The sequence below is a fragment of the Bison bison genome, unplaced genomic scaffold (genome assembly GCF_000754665.1).
Source record: "Bison bison bison isolate TAMUID 2011002044 unplaced genomic scaffold, Bison_UMD1.0 scf7180017864239, whole genome shotgun sequence".
Lineage (NCBI taxonomy): Eukaryota > Metazoa > Chordata > Mammalia > Artiodactyla > Bovidae > Bison > Bison bison.
In genome coordinates, this window is record NW_011494811.1 from 4,021,849 (window position 1) to 4,035,246 (window position 13,398).

Consider the following 13,398-nt stretch of genomic DNA (forward strand, 5'->3'; position numbering starts at 1 on the left):
CAGCCGCACCTGCCTTCGGGCGAGATGGTTGGGGTTCTGCTCCTGCTCCTCCTTCTCCCCTTTCTCCTGTACATCGCTGCACCCCAAATCAGGTCTGTGCAAATGTACTGCCTTCCTCTTAGAGAAATCTGCGGGGCGCGGGGCGAGGGGAGACATACATCCTCATCGAAGCTCTGAGCTTCAAAAGGAGGACAGGAAAACTCCCTGCGGGTCTCCAGGTAGGGGATGTTCGGTGGGTCGGAGGGGGTCGAGCTGCCCGGGGAGAAGAGGGCGAGATCAGGAGACCCCCAGGTCGTGGGAAGAGGCTGCAGTCCGGAACATCCTGCTTTGTTTCCTCGATGCCGGTCGTGACATCTGCAGCCCCACTGTTTTGTTGCTATTAGACTGGCTTTTCCTCTGGGCAGATGCTGTAAAGGATAAAAGGGTTTCATCACTCTTGTCTTCTAACATGCCTTAGCAGCAGAAGTAAGGGGTGGGGCGGCGTGGGGGAGGGCGGTCCCGAGTCTTGCCCTGGGTTTTGGGGTGAGGAGGAGAGGTTGAGGGTCGTGGTCTCTGCACCAGGTGATAATCAGCCAATGGCTGGCTTAGTGCCCCAGAGAATCAGCAGCGAGTTGCCGGACAGGCAGCCTGCTGATTGGTTCTGAGTAAATCACCAGTAGTGACGGTGGACCTGTGACTGCAGAGAACACTTCTTCCCTCGGTAGGGATTGGGTAGGGTGGAAGGGAAATGCAGTCAAGGTGCGACTGGAACTGGAAGGCGCGCTAGATCACTCTCTGCAGTTTCTTACACATTCACTCCTTCCTTCCTCACTCCTCTCCTCGCTCGAGCCGATTCTCCCATTTTGTTGTTCCTCCTCTGAACTCGCCGCGCTCCCACCTCTAGAAGCTCACACGAGTGCGATACTCGGATGAATACGCTCCTTTTTCTCTCTTTTCCGCCACAGCATTCTCTGATCCACACAGAATCTCAGTGAAAAGTTGAACCTGGCGTGCTGCAGTCCATGGGGTCGCACACAGTCGGACAGGACTGAGCGACTGAACTGAAAATACTGCTCATACCTCAAAGAGATTTTTCTAATCAAAGTTATACTCCAAGGGTCATGTTCCCAACTTACCAAGCTAGGTCGTGGGGGCTGGACCAGAGCTGGACTTTCATAGTTGGTTGTCTCTTTCTTTCCTGCTGGTTAAGGAGAAGGAACAGCTGGGTTGAGGTCCTCGTGGGTGCTTGTGGAGGAGAAGCGGAATGGACGTGGGAAAACTGAGCGGGGAGGATTGTCTGAGGAGAAAGATACCCGCTGGTGGGCACCTTGCTTCCTTATTGGCCTGTTTGTTCTAAGCAGGAACTTGAGTGGCTAGCAGTTTGTGCTGTGCAATTTTCAATGAAACATTTAAATTAAAAAATGCTTATCCCAGTCAACTGATTCTTTTAAATTGAGTCCCCAGGCTTTGCAGAGTAGAGGACAATCTAAGACCTAATACCTGTTTATGCATTCATTCCTTTGGAGAAGTAGAGTAGTGTATTGCTTAGGAAGAAGGACTTGTACTGATTAAACCAGGACTGGAATCTCAAGTTCTGCTCTGTATTTATTTAGTCATGTTTTGCCTTATTTTTAACTGTTCATGTGTAGGGAGCTGGGGGGCAGGGGGGAGGGTGATTCCTTTCATTTTGTCCCAGGTTGACAAGCTTTCATAATTTTTAACTTTTTTGTTGGGTAAGCTGTTTTATTCAACCATAAAGGCCATAAAGTGCCAGTTATGGACCGATTAACATCAGGGAACCAGTTCTTTCTTTTTCTAGGCTGAGTCTTGTGATTTCCTCAGCCCAAGGAAGAGCTCCACCAGGAGCTCAAATATTCATCCAGTTCTTGTACTGCAAGGAGCTAGAGTTAAAGTTGCCCTTAATAGAATCATTTCTGTCCTTAAGCAAGAGCAGAAAAAATTTAAGCAAGAAAATCTTAAGAGCAGAAAACTTTTGTTTTGTTTCCTCCAATCTTCCTTCAGTCTGTAAAAGGACAGCAGTAGAAGGAACGAAAACAGCCGTCAGCCTTGGGATGTGTAGATAAGGGGGTGTTGCAGGAGCCTCTGGCTAAGGCAAAGAAAATGAAGAACTGATAACTCCTCTGTCTGCAGGAAGATGCTGTCCAGCGGGGTTTGTACATCAACCATCCAGCTTCCTGGAAAAGTGGCTGTGGTCACTGGAGCCAACGCAGGCATCGGGAAGGAGACCGCCAAAGAGCTGGCTCGAAGAGGCAAGTCTATCTGCTTTCAGTTCCCTTCTGCTACTTGTTTGTTTGTTTTTTAATTGAAGTATAGTTGATTTAGGGCTTCCCTGGTGGCTCAGGTAGTTAAGAATCTGCCTGCAATGCAGGAGACCCAGGAAGATCCCCTGGAGAAGGGGATGGCTACCCACTCCAGTATTCATGCCTGGAGAATTCCATGGACAGAGGAGCCTGGCGGTCTACAGTCCATGGGGTCTCAAAGAGTCAGACACAACTGAATGACTAACACCGTTATAGTTGATTTTACAATGTTGTGTTTATTTGTGTTAATCACTTTGTGTACAGCAAAGTGATTCAGTTATACATCCTTTTTTATATTCTTTTCCATTATGGTTTATCTCAGGATATTGAATATAGTTCCTTGTGCTATACAGTAGGACCTTGTTGTTTATCCATTCTATATGTAATAGTTTTTATCTGCCAACCACTAACTCCCAATCCATGCAACCTCCTCCCTTCTCCGCCTTGGCAACTACAAGTCTGTTCTTGCATCTGTGAGGCTGTTTCTGTTTTGCAGACAGCTTCATTTATGTCATATTTTAGATTCTACATGTAAGTGATATATGGTATTTGTCTTTCCCCTTCTGACTTAACTTCACTTAGTATGATAATCTCTAGTTCCATCCATGTTGCTGCAAATGGCATTATTTCATTCTTTTTTATGGCTGAGTAGAATTCCATTGTATATATGTACCATATCTTTTTTTATCCATTCATCTGTCAGTGGACATTTGGGTTTTTCCTTGTCTTGGCTTTTGTGAATAGTGCTGCTATGAAATAAAGGTGCGTGTATCTTTGGGGATTATAGTTTTGTCAAAATATATGCCTAGGAGTAGATTTCTGGTTCATATGGTAATTCTATTTTTTAGTTTTCCGAGGACTATTTTCTATAGTGGCTGCACCAACTTATATTCCCACCAACACCATGGAAGGGTTCCCTTTTCTCCACACCCTCTCTAGCTTTTGTTATTTGTAGACTTTTAATAATGGCCATCCTGACTAGTATGAGGTGATAATCTCATTGTAGTTTTTATTGCATTTCTAATAATTAACAGTGTTGAGCATCTTTTCATGTGCCTGTTGGCCCTCTGTCTTCTTTGGAGAAACTTCAGTTTAGGTCTCCTGCTGCTACTGCTATTTTATCCCTTGCCATGATGACCATTTTCATTATTTCCTCCCAGGCTTGGAATTCAAGAACATTTGAAAGGCCCCACTGATCTGCTGGTCTGAATGTTGTACATGTTCTACATATAATGGATATAATGAAAAGTGTTGATTTATTTTTCTTTCCTGATTTATTCATCAGATACCTCTTTGTGAAGCAGGGGTAATCCCTTTTTAGAAACAAACAGTAGAAAATAATATTTAACATTAGAATTAAGTCTTTGATGCTCACTGCAAAACAGAGCCAACAGTTTGTCTCTCTTATATGTTGATTGACAGGAGCCCGTGTGTATTTAGCTTGCCGGGACGTACAAAAGGGGGAATTGGTGGCCAGAGAAATCCAGATGATGACAGGGAACCAACAAGTGTTGGTGCGGAAACTGGACTTGGCTGATACTAAATCTATTCGAGCCTTTGCCAAGCGCTTCTTAGAAGGTGGGTGTCCAACTAGGGACTATGCTGTGGGTTTTGCAATCAACATGGAAGACTTAGCTAAAAAGAAAAGATTCCTCTCCCTCTCTGACATCTAGAAATGCTAGACAAGATACAACCAAAAACTTTTGGATTCATAATGGAATTCATTAGTAACAAAGGGAAATCCTCAAGAGGCAGGGAAAAAAGTGACTTTGAAAAGTCACAGCAGATTTCCTCAGTTAGGAATCAACCTGCCAACGCAGGGGACACAGGTTCGATCCCTGGTCCAGGAGGATCCTGCATGCCTCGGGGCAACTAAGCCTGTGAGCTGAACCTTCCTAGAGCTCATTCTCCACAACAGGAGAGTAGCCCCCTCTTGCCACAACTAGAGAAAGCTTACACGTAACAACGAAGACCCAGCAGAGCCAAAAATAAACAAACAAATAAAATTCACCCCAAAATGTCATAGTAGTGCATAAGAACTAAAGCCAAAAATCTCGTATGTGTACCAGAACTCCATATGGGCTTTAAGGTCTGGAGTCCACATATCCGTATAGAGATAAGAGATGAGGCCTCAGGATGTTGAGGGCTGGGTTGCTGTACCTGAGGCTCCACGTCAGGCTGGGATCCACAAACAGTCATCTGGTCCATGGTACAGGGGCTTAGAAAAAAAACCCCAGGCCAGCTGCTCAAGGATATGACAAAGAAGCCTATCATCTCTCTAGGAGGTGGATGAATAAAAGGTCATCGGCAAGAAATTAGAACTTCAGGCTGACATCATTTATGGGGGCGGGGGGGATTTCATTCACGTCACTAACTGATGCAAGAAACTTAAGCTGAGAAATTAACATAAAATCCTGTAGTGTCACATCAAAAGCAAGTCCAAGAGCACTCTGTAGACTTTTTCCCTCATAACCCAGGGATCTAGGCCTCCCAAGGAAAACAACTTCCACTGATAATGCTTTTAGACAAAAATTACAAATGATATGAAAAAAGAAATCATAAGAGAGTTTGCAGTTGAAACAGAGGTGAAACCAGTGTTTCTTTAGGGGCGTGAAACCAAGTGGCCGGGAGGCGTACCAAACATCCTGCTTTTCTCTTGTTTTGAAATTTCTCATTCAGCTGGGGAAGTTTTTCTATTGGGAGAGATAGAACACTTCCCAAAAGCAATGAGTCAGTAGATCCTGAATTGGAAAGATTGGAAAGGCCATTTGGTCATGTCATGTGGAATTTTTCCCTGTAGTAAGAGTATGTAGGATTCAACTAGCATCTTAAAATGAAAAACAATACAAAATAAATATGAAGGGAAGATAGAGGGAAGATTGAAGCCATGCATCCCCTTTTCAAAGCGTGGGTGTGGGGCAGATTTCAAAGATGTAACAGCCATGGCTGGCCACGTGCACACTCCGTCTCCTCTTCCCCGCAGAGGAAAAGCATCTCCACATTTTGATCAACAACGCAGGAGTGATGATGTGTCCCTACTCCAAAACAGCAGATGGCTTTGAGATGCATATGGGAGTCAACCACTTAGGTAAGAAATCTTGTCTCATCCCAAAGCTAAAGGGAAAGTTAAATTCTCAGTGGAGAACTTAGGGTCTTGTGGCGCTTTCTTTGTGGTGTGAATGGACCTCTGGGCCATAACAGACCATAAATATATTCATTTAATAAATAGTGTGGTCCTGCCAGAAAGCTCAGGCTCCCTTGAAGTTCCCCCCATTTTTTGATCTGTGTTTCACATTCAGTTTAACTTAACCTAATTGGAGTGGGTGCTATGTTGCTTTCTTTGTAGCCACCCTTTTGGCAGGCATCAAATGGAGGCCATAGGCTCTTAAAGAGTTATTACCAAGTCCAAGCTTACTCTGCTTACTGCACGACAGGCCAGTGAATCCGAGAGGCGAGGTGTTGAGGCAAGGAGGAGACTTTAATCAGGGAGCAGGCAGACTGAGAAGACGGCAGGCTAGCACCTCAAAGTAACCATCTTATCAGGGTCTGGATGCCAGGTTCTATTATAGATCAGAGATGGGGATAGGTAACGAAGCAAAGTAAAAAGACCATTAATCTTGCAAACCTCGGCTGGAATGGCAAGCCTCAGGCATGGGATGTGTTCATTTCCCTCTTCCTGCCATCCACAGATGGACAGGGTTCTAAACAAAAGCACTTTTAGTTTAACAGCCAGGCAGAGGCGCAGGATTCTCCGAGGCAAACTGTTCTGTATGATTTTTAATAACAAAAGCAGCAAAGAGCAAATCAAAGAGACAGTTCCATCACAGGGTCAGAATTGGCTTCCTCCCTGCAACAGTGATGTTATTCAAAGTTGGAATAAGATATGATTTCATATTCATGAGGGCTTCCCTGGTAGCTCAGCTGGTAAAGACTCTGCCTGCAATACAGGATACCTGGGTTTGATCCCTGGGTTGGGAAGATCCCCTGGAAAAGGGAACTGCTACCCACTCCAGTATTCTGGCCTGGGGAATTCATATTCACATAATCTAGACCTCTGTCACAGAAGGATGTCTATGTCTTTGGCTGTTCCTCTGTCCCTGAACTCTCATTGAACTTGTTCTGTAGTTAATAATAAAAGTTAAAAGCTTTATTATTGGATTCTCTGTCTCCCATAGCAGAGCCTGGCTCACCACTACTCCCTTTACCCCCACCTTGGCCCTGAAATCTGTTAATTCTTTTTCTCATAGGTCACTTCCTCCTGACTCATCTGTTGCTAGAAAAGCTGGAGGAATCAGCACCATCGAGGGTGGTGAATGTATCTTCCTTAGCACATCTCATGGGAAGGATCCACTTCCATAACCTGCAGGGCGAGAAGTTCTACCAATCAGGTCTGGCCTACTGTCACAGCAAATTAGCCAACATTCTCTTCACCCAGGAACTGGCTCGGAGGCTAAAAGGTAGGCTTAAAAGTAGTGAGTATGGAGACATGAGTCAATGGGAAGTAGCTAAAAGTCACAGGAATCAGAGCTGTTTTATGGAGCCCATCTGTAAACAGCATCTGCTTTCATGGCTCTGCTTGGGTATGGTTTTAGTAAACAGCCCACAAATGAATGTTGGAGGTGATGGGGGAGTTCTGAAAGCTTGACTTTGGCATTTACTAGCTGCACGACCTGCAGCAAGTTGCTTAACTTTTCAAGTCTTAATTCCTCATATGTAAAGTGGGACTGCTTCATGGGTTATTGTTATGATTAATTTAACCTTGACTCATGAGCAAGTCAAGGTTTTTGACTTCTAGATAGAATGGAGGGACCAAAACTTGCAGTGGCTACAAACACTAGGATAAAACAGGTCCTGGGCCTATAGAGGGTGAGGGGGTCTCCCTAACAGCAAAGGTTCAAATAAAAGGGAAATGTATGCTCGAGGAAGGGAGTCTCCAGACACAACCAGAGGTCCTTAGCACAGTCTACTCTGGATTTCCAATAAAGAGTAAGGAAATCCAACGTGGACAATTAGAAGTGCTTAGACTTGAGGCAGGCAGATCAGGCAGAAGGAATCAGACACAAGCGCTTCATCACTGGAACAGGAGTGTCAAACCACATGAACAGCTGTGAGATGGGGAGGAAAGTCTATGCCTAGGGCGTGATATCCTTTATCAGCTGTAGATGGATCAGGGGAACTGGGTGGTGAAAATCAACCAAAAGTTGGTCAGGGTGCTAGGGGGGGCCTAGAAGTGCAGAGATGGGTCCAGCTGTGAGGATCAGATAAGAGCAGAGGATACACAAGTAAGGACACCTGATGGATGAGGATTAGGTGGGAAATAAGCTGTGATGCGAAGAAAGAAACCTGGGCATGATGAAGAGTCATTGATTCAGCCATTCAATAGCCACGTATTCAGGGCCCATGTTATTCTACACACTGGATTAGGGGCTGGGGGTGGAGTGGTTCACATCCAACAGGAGAGAGAAATAATTAGCAAGTTTTTATCCAGCTGTCCCATGTAAAATGAATCTAGTAATGCATGAATAATTTGCACTGTGAAAAAATGTTCCAATAATATGAAAGTATACAGAGTTAGAAATGAAACGCCCCCCCCCACTTACTCTTCTCTGTCCCTCTTCTGCTTCCCCTCCGCCGCCTGCCCCAAGAAACCACTGTCAACAACTTGACCTGCACCTCTCCAATTATTTTCTTGTGCATTTAACTGTGTATATACCATACATAAGGAACTGAAATTCTAACCGTATTTTAGAGAGCTTTCCATATAGTATTGGAGATTTACCACCACCAATGAAAAGGCAGCTTTAGAAAGGCAGTGATCAACAATGTCAAATGCTTCTGAGTGGGTCCTGGCTCTGCTGCTTCCTGACAGTTAATAGCCACGCTCAGCCTGAATTGTAATCTGTGAAGTAAAAATATACATTACTGTGAGGAGTGGTTGTGACAGCATCAGGAGAGCAGAGTCCACAGCAGGCAAATGTCCGTTCATGTCTCCTGCCCTCTTTGGCCATTCAGCATCATCAAGTCCTGTCTTCCTCTTTCCATATGGCTTCCTAGCATCAGGCTCTGGCGTCACAGTGTACTCTGTGCACCCTGGCACAGTCAACTCTGAACTGGTTCGGCACTCAGCCCTCATGAGATGGATCTGGTGGATTTTCTCCTTCTTCATCAAGACCCCACAGCAGGGAGCCCAGACCAGCCTATACTGTGCCTTAACGGAGGGTCTAGAAGTTCTCAGCGGAAACCATTTCAGGTACGAACGTGTGTGTTTTTGAAGATGGAATTTTATTGCCTATAGGAAATTATTTGGATTTGTCTGATACACTATACCCTTTAAAAAAAAATTATTTATTTATTTTTGGAGGTGCTGCACTGGGTCTTCATTGCTATGTACAGGCTTTCTCCAGTTGTGGCAAGCAAGGGCTACTCTTCATTGCAAAGCCTGGGCTTCTCATTGTTGTGGAGCCTCCAGGCGTGAGGTCTTTAATAGTTGTGACACATGGGTTCAGTTGCTCTGGAGCAAGTGGGATTTTCCTGGACCAGGGATAGAACTCATGTCACCTCCATTGGCAGGCAGATTCTTAACCACTGGACCACTAGGAAAGTCCTGAAATAGTATAGTGTTTTTTTTTAGTAATTTTATTTATTTTAGGCTGTGCTTCAAGGGCTTTTCTCTAGTTTCAGCGAGCTGGGGCTACTCTCTAGTTGCGATGCGTGGGCTTCTCTTTGCAGTGGCTTCTCTTGCTGCGGAGTCTGTGGGCTCTGGGGCAAGCGGGCTTTAGTAGTGGCGGCAAGTGGGCTCAATAGTTGAGGTTCCTGGGCTCTAGGACGCGGGCTCAATAGTTGTGATGCATGGTGTTAGTTGCCCTGCAGCATGTGGAATCTTCCCAGACCAGGGATTGAACCTGTGTCTCCTGCATTGGCAGGCCAGATCCTTTACTGTGGAGCCACCAGGGGAGCCCCCAAAATGGTATAGTCTTAAAAATTGTTTCTCACACGACTTCAAAGATCATGATTCCCTTTAGTCAATCATTAAAAAATAACCCTTCATTGAATCCCTGCTGTGTACTAGATGCAGAGAGGAGAAAAAAGAGTAAAAGAATTATTCTTGAGAAACTTTTCTGGGAAGTAAAGAGTTGGGACAGCTCTCCTGTATTTAATGGGGACTTAAAATAATTGGAATTACAACAGTGAAGAGAACGTATATGAAACAGATGGGACCTTATTACCATTTCTTTTTTTACGATTTTTTTTTTTAACGTGGACCATTTTAACAGTCATTTTGAATTTGTTACAATATTGCTTCTGTTTTTGTTTTGGTTTTTTTGGCAATGAGGCATGTGGGATCTTAACTCTCCAATCAGGGATCAAACCTGCACCTCGGTGGAAGGCAGTGTCTTAACCACTGAACCACCAGGGAAGTCCCCGTGTTACCATTTCTTTTCTCCTATCATCTTTTCCTTCTTTTGTTGGTTATGAAGCTGACTTAACTTGTTCTTTGAGTTTTGTAGTTCTATAACCTACAGTTATAACTGTAGGTACACTGCAGAAAGAAGAAGCACTTCTTTAATCGCTCCAAGCATCTAAGAGCAATGTAGTATCTCAGCCACATGACACCATACAGCATCTTATAGAGTTGACCTTACAGACATATTTGAACAAGATGGACATACACAGGTATCAGCCAGACACTGATATTATAATTAAATATTTATATACACACACACACACACAAGGGGGATATAAAGACTAAATGATATGTATTATATATCAAATAAACATTCTGATCCCGGGTGGTCTATGAGCTCCAAAATGGTTCTGACCCCATTTTTCTCTGGGGTAAAGTCTGGAGAATGAAGAGGTAGGACAAACACTGGTCCTGTGAACCACCCAGAGCACATGTCATCCCCGGGTTATTTTTCTGTCATGTTCCTTACGCCAGGCGGAGGGCAGACTGCATTCTTAACCCTGTGTTCTAAGCCTCTCTCTTTCCCTTCCAGTGACTGCCACGTGGCATGGGTCTCTGCACAGGCTCGTAATGAGACGGTAGCAAGGCGGCTGTGGGATGTCAGCTGTGACCTACTGGGCATCCCTGTGGACTGGCTGATGATGGCAGCTGGACCCAAGAGAAGCCTGAAGCAGACTACTCAGCACACCCCGCCAAAATGATTCTCCTTCAGGATGGCCAAAACCTTGAGCACGAAGCAAACCTTCCAACCTTGCCTGCTTGATGCCTGATAAAAGCCCAGTGTGCACTGCCGGATTCATCCAAACACCTTGCATTTGTCCAGGTTATTTTGCTCCTATTACTGCCCATTACTAGAGATAATATAGGCTAAGTAGACCCTCAGTTGACCTCCAAGCTCATCTTTTCCTTCTGAAGCCTCTTACCCAGGGGAACCTAAGCTGTGCCAGGGGTTGATTGATGGCACTTTGGATTAGTTTCTGTCCTCTTTGTCCACAGTGTAGTTCTTCCGAACCAAACTACCTTCAAGGGGAGGCATGATTTAGCCTCAGCTAAACTCCAGGAGTCCCAGTGGCTTGGCTCAAGGGCAGGGTTTGTCCTTCTTCTCCTAAGAAAACCACCATGGCACCAACATCTGAATTCTTTCAGCTCTTCACTGAATCTGGATTGTGGCATGGCTTTATCTTTGCCATGCCTAGATCACAGAAGAACTTCCTTTTCTAAGAAGGTGGAGTTTACTGGATGGCAGAGATTTGCGGAAAGGCAGAAATAAACATCAAATTTAAACTGTCATTCATTTTTCTGCTGTTTCTCAAATCAGCAAGAAGCTAGTGGAAAAGGCAGTTTGAAAAGATTGGCCACTTGACTTCACTTACTGACCCTAATTCATGGAGGCTTCCTCTTTGTGCCTTAGTTTCTCTTAGAAAACCAGAAGAGGAAGACTATTTAATGATTGTCCCGGAGTATATCTTTGTGTGTGTGCTTGTGTTTTTAAGCAGTTGGGAGTATTCAAAATAGTCACAAAGGAACAGTATTAAACAGACCCTAGTGCAGATAAATAATCAGAGACAGAGCAGACCTGTGTCGTTCAGTCCTTGATACAAATAGGAAATAAACTCTACCCAAGAAGCACATGGGTAGCAGGGAAGAAGTCCAAAAAAGAGAAGAATCCTGGAAGGTAATGCATGCAAAGGCAATGAAGGGGCTAGAAAAGGGTGGTGTTGTTGTTTAATGCACAGCTAAAGATGGTAAAATCCAGCAATAGAAGAATTGAGGGTGACTACCTTGTGTTCAAGCATGATAAGGCACTGTTTGAACAAGCTCCCGTCAATCTATGTGGCAGAAAAAGCAAAAATGGTCCCCCACCCCCTCTACTTCTTTATTCAGCAAAATTATCTTAAGGACTGGTATTGGTAATTATGGTCATTTTAAAACTCTTTCAGGGCATTTCCATGACAAGATTAAAATGTCTGCTGTATAGTATACTTGAAGAATGTTTATCCAAAGTAATGGAAGTCTGAGAAATTGGACACAAACATGTCCCATCACTTGTTTGGAGTACATTCTTTTAGTAGAGTTTGTGATTTTCTTGGACTAATAATTACATGTTCACTTTGGTGGAGAAAAGAGTTATAGGGCCATAGTCTTCTCATATTTGTAAATAATCTTTTGTTGAACTTGTTTTGACCATTAAACTATATATTTAGATATGGTCATTTTATGGAAAAATTGGAAAACTTTTGATAATAGTACAGAACTGAATTAAAATTTTACTTAATTTATATTGAACTGTCAATGACAAATAAAAAATTTGATGATTTACCATGTTTTTATTTACCAGAATAAAACCTGTAATAATTAAGCAAATTTAATTTGAGTCAACAGAAGAAAGCAATTAAATAAAAGTTTAATTACGGTCAAAAGAAGAAAACACTTTTCGTTACTGTGGTTATGCAATCAGTCCTCATTCATGAGGATAATTTGTCCCAGAGTCTGCCACAGTGCAGTCTCAATTCAAATGCTATTAACTTGGGTTGTTGATAATTTGATTGTTCATTCACCCATTTCTACTAATCTTTTATGACACTGTTCAAAGACCACTTTTTCCAACGCAGGCTATTTATAATCTTTCCTTTTTGTACCTGCCCCTTCTGTAACACAATGCTATGGGGCTTATCACAGTACACTGCTACTAACAATCCCAGACTTTGCTATCTCTGAATGCTCAATGAATACTGGTGTCTCAGTGATAAAGAATCCGCCTGCAATGCAGAAGACTTGGGTTCCATCCCTGGGTCAAGAATATTCCCCTGGAGAAGGGAATGACTACCCACTCCAGTATTCTTGCCTAGGAAATCCCGTGGACAGAAGAGCCTGGCAGGCTGCAGTCCATGGAGTCACAAAGAGCTGGATACGACTGAGCGACTGACACTTTTCACTTTCATGGGACTTATCACAGTGCACTGCTACTAACAGATGCAGACTTGGCTACGCAAAGAGCTCAACAAATGTTTGTTGAATCAAAGGTCAGTGAATTCAGTCTAATAAAAATAAGGGTCCAGGAGATATACATCACCAAATCATTTCCCCTTGAACAGTCATATGTATCTTAATGTGTGGGGAGTCTTCAGTATTGGGCTGCCAAGGAAACATTTCAGAATGAACTCCATAGGCAAACCATATAATCAACGGAAACAGGAATTTCCCCCCACTAACCATGGAAACCCACAGAGTGCAGGAAAAGGCTTTGTAATTGTTAACACATGACACTTAATGGGAAAGAGACCTGATGAAACCAGGTCTGCCTTGCTCACTACATTATAAATTATCCAAGCGCAGAGGCTGAATCTTTTATTCACCAACACATGCCCAGAACCCAGTATAAAGACTATGCTTAAATTGACAAACACCTGCTGAGTGAATGACTGCATGAGCAAGCCCATATTTGAGCTCAGCCCAAATAAGAGGCTGAGCGCATACTTGAGGGGTCGCACTGCTGCCCGGGGACCACTCCTGAAAGCATGTCACTCCGGTCACCTGCTCCCCGAAAGTGCTTTCAGCTCAGGGCAGGCAGGTACCTGGTCCAACTATCTTGTGAGAACTGAAAGCTAACAGCCGGAATGTGAATTGAGGAAA

General features: G+C 43.8%; 1 protein-coding gene across 1 annotated transcript; it reads left to right on the top strand.

Moving 5' to 3' along the window:
* The first annotated feature begins 6 nt into the window (after positions 1–6).
* RDH11 (retinol dehydrogenase 11 (all-trans/9-cis/11-cis)) lies at positions 7–12,195 on the top strand. Its single transcript, XM_010846711.1, has 7 exons — positions 7–92; positions 2,131–2,249; positions 3,723–3,878; positions 5,284–5,388; positions 6,548–6,757; positions 8,355–8,550; positions 10,298–12,195. The coding sequence occupies exons 1-7, from the start codon at positions 25–27 to the stop codon at positions 10,464–10,466; spliced, it is 1,023 nt and encodes a 340-aa protein (XP_010845013.1). The 5' UTR covers positions 7–24; the 3' UTR covers positions 10,467–12,195.
* The last annotated feature ends 1,203 nt before the right edge of the window (positions 12,196–13,398 follow it).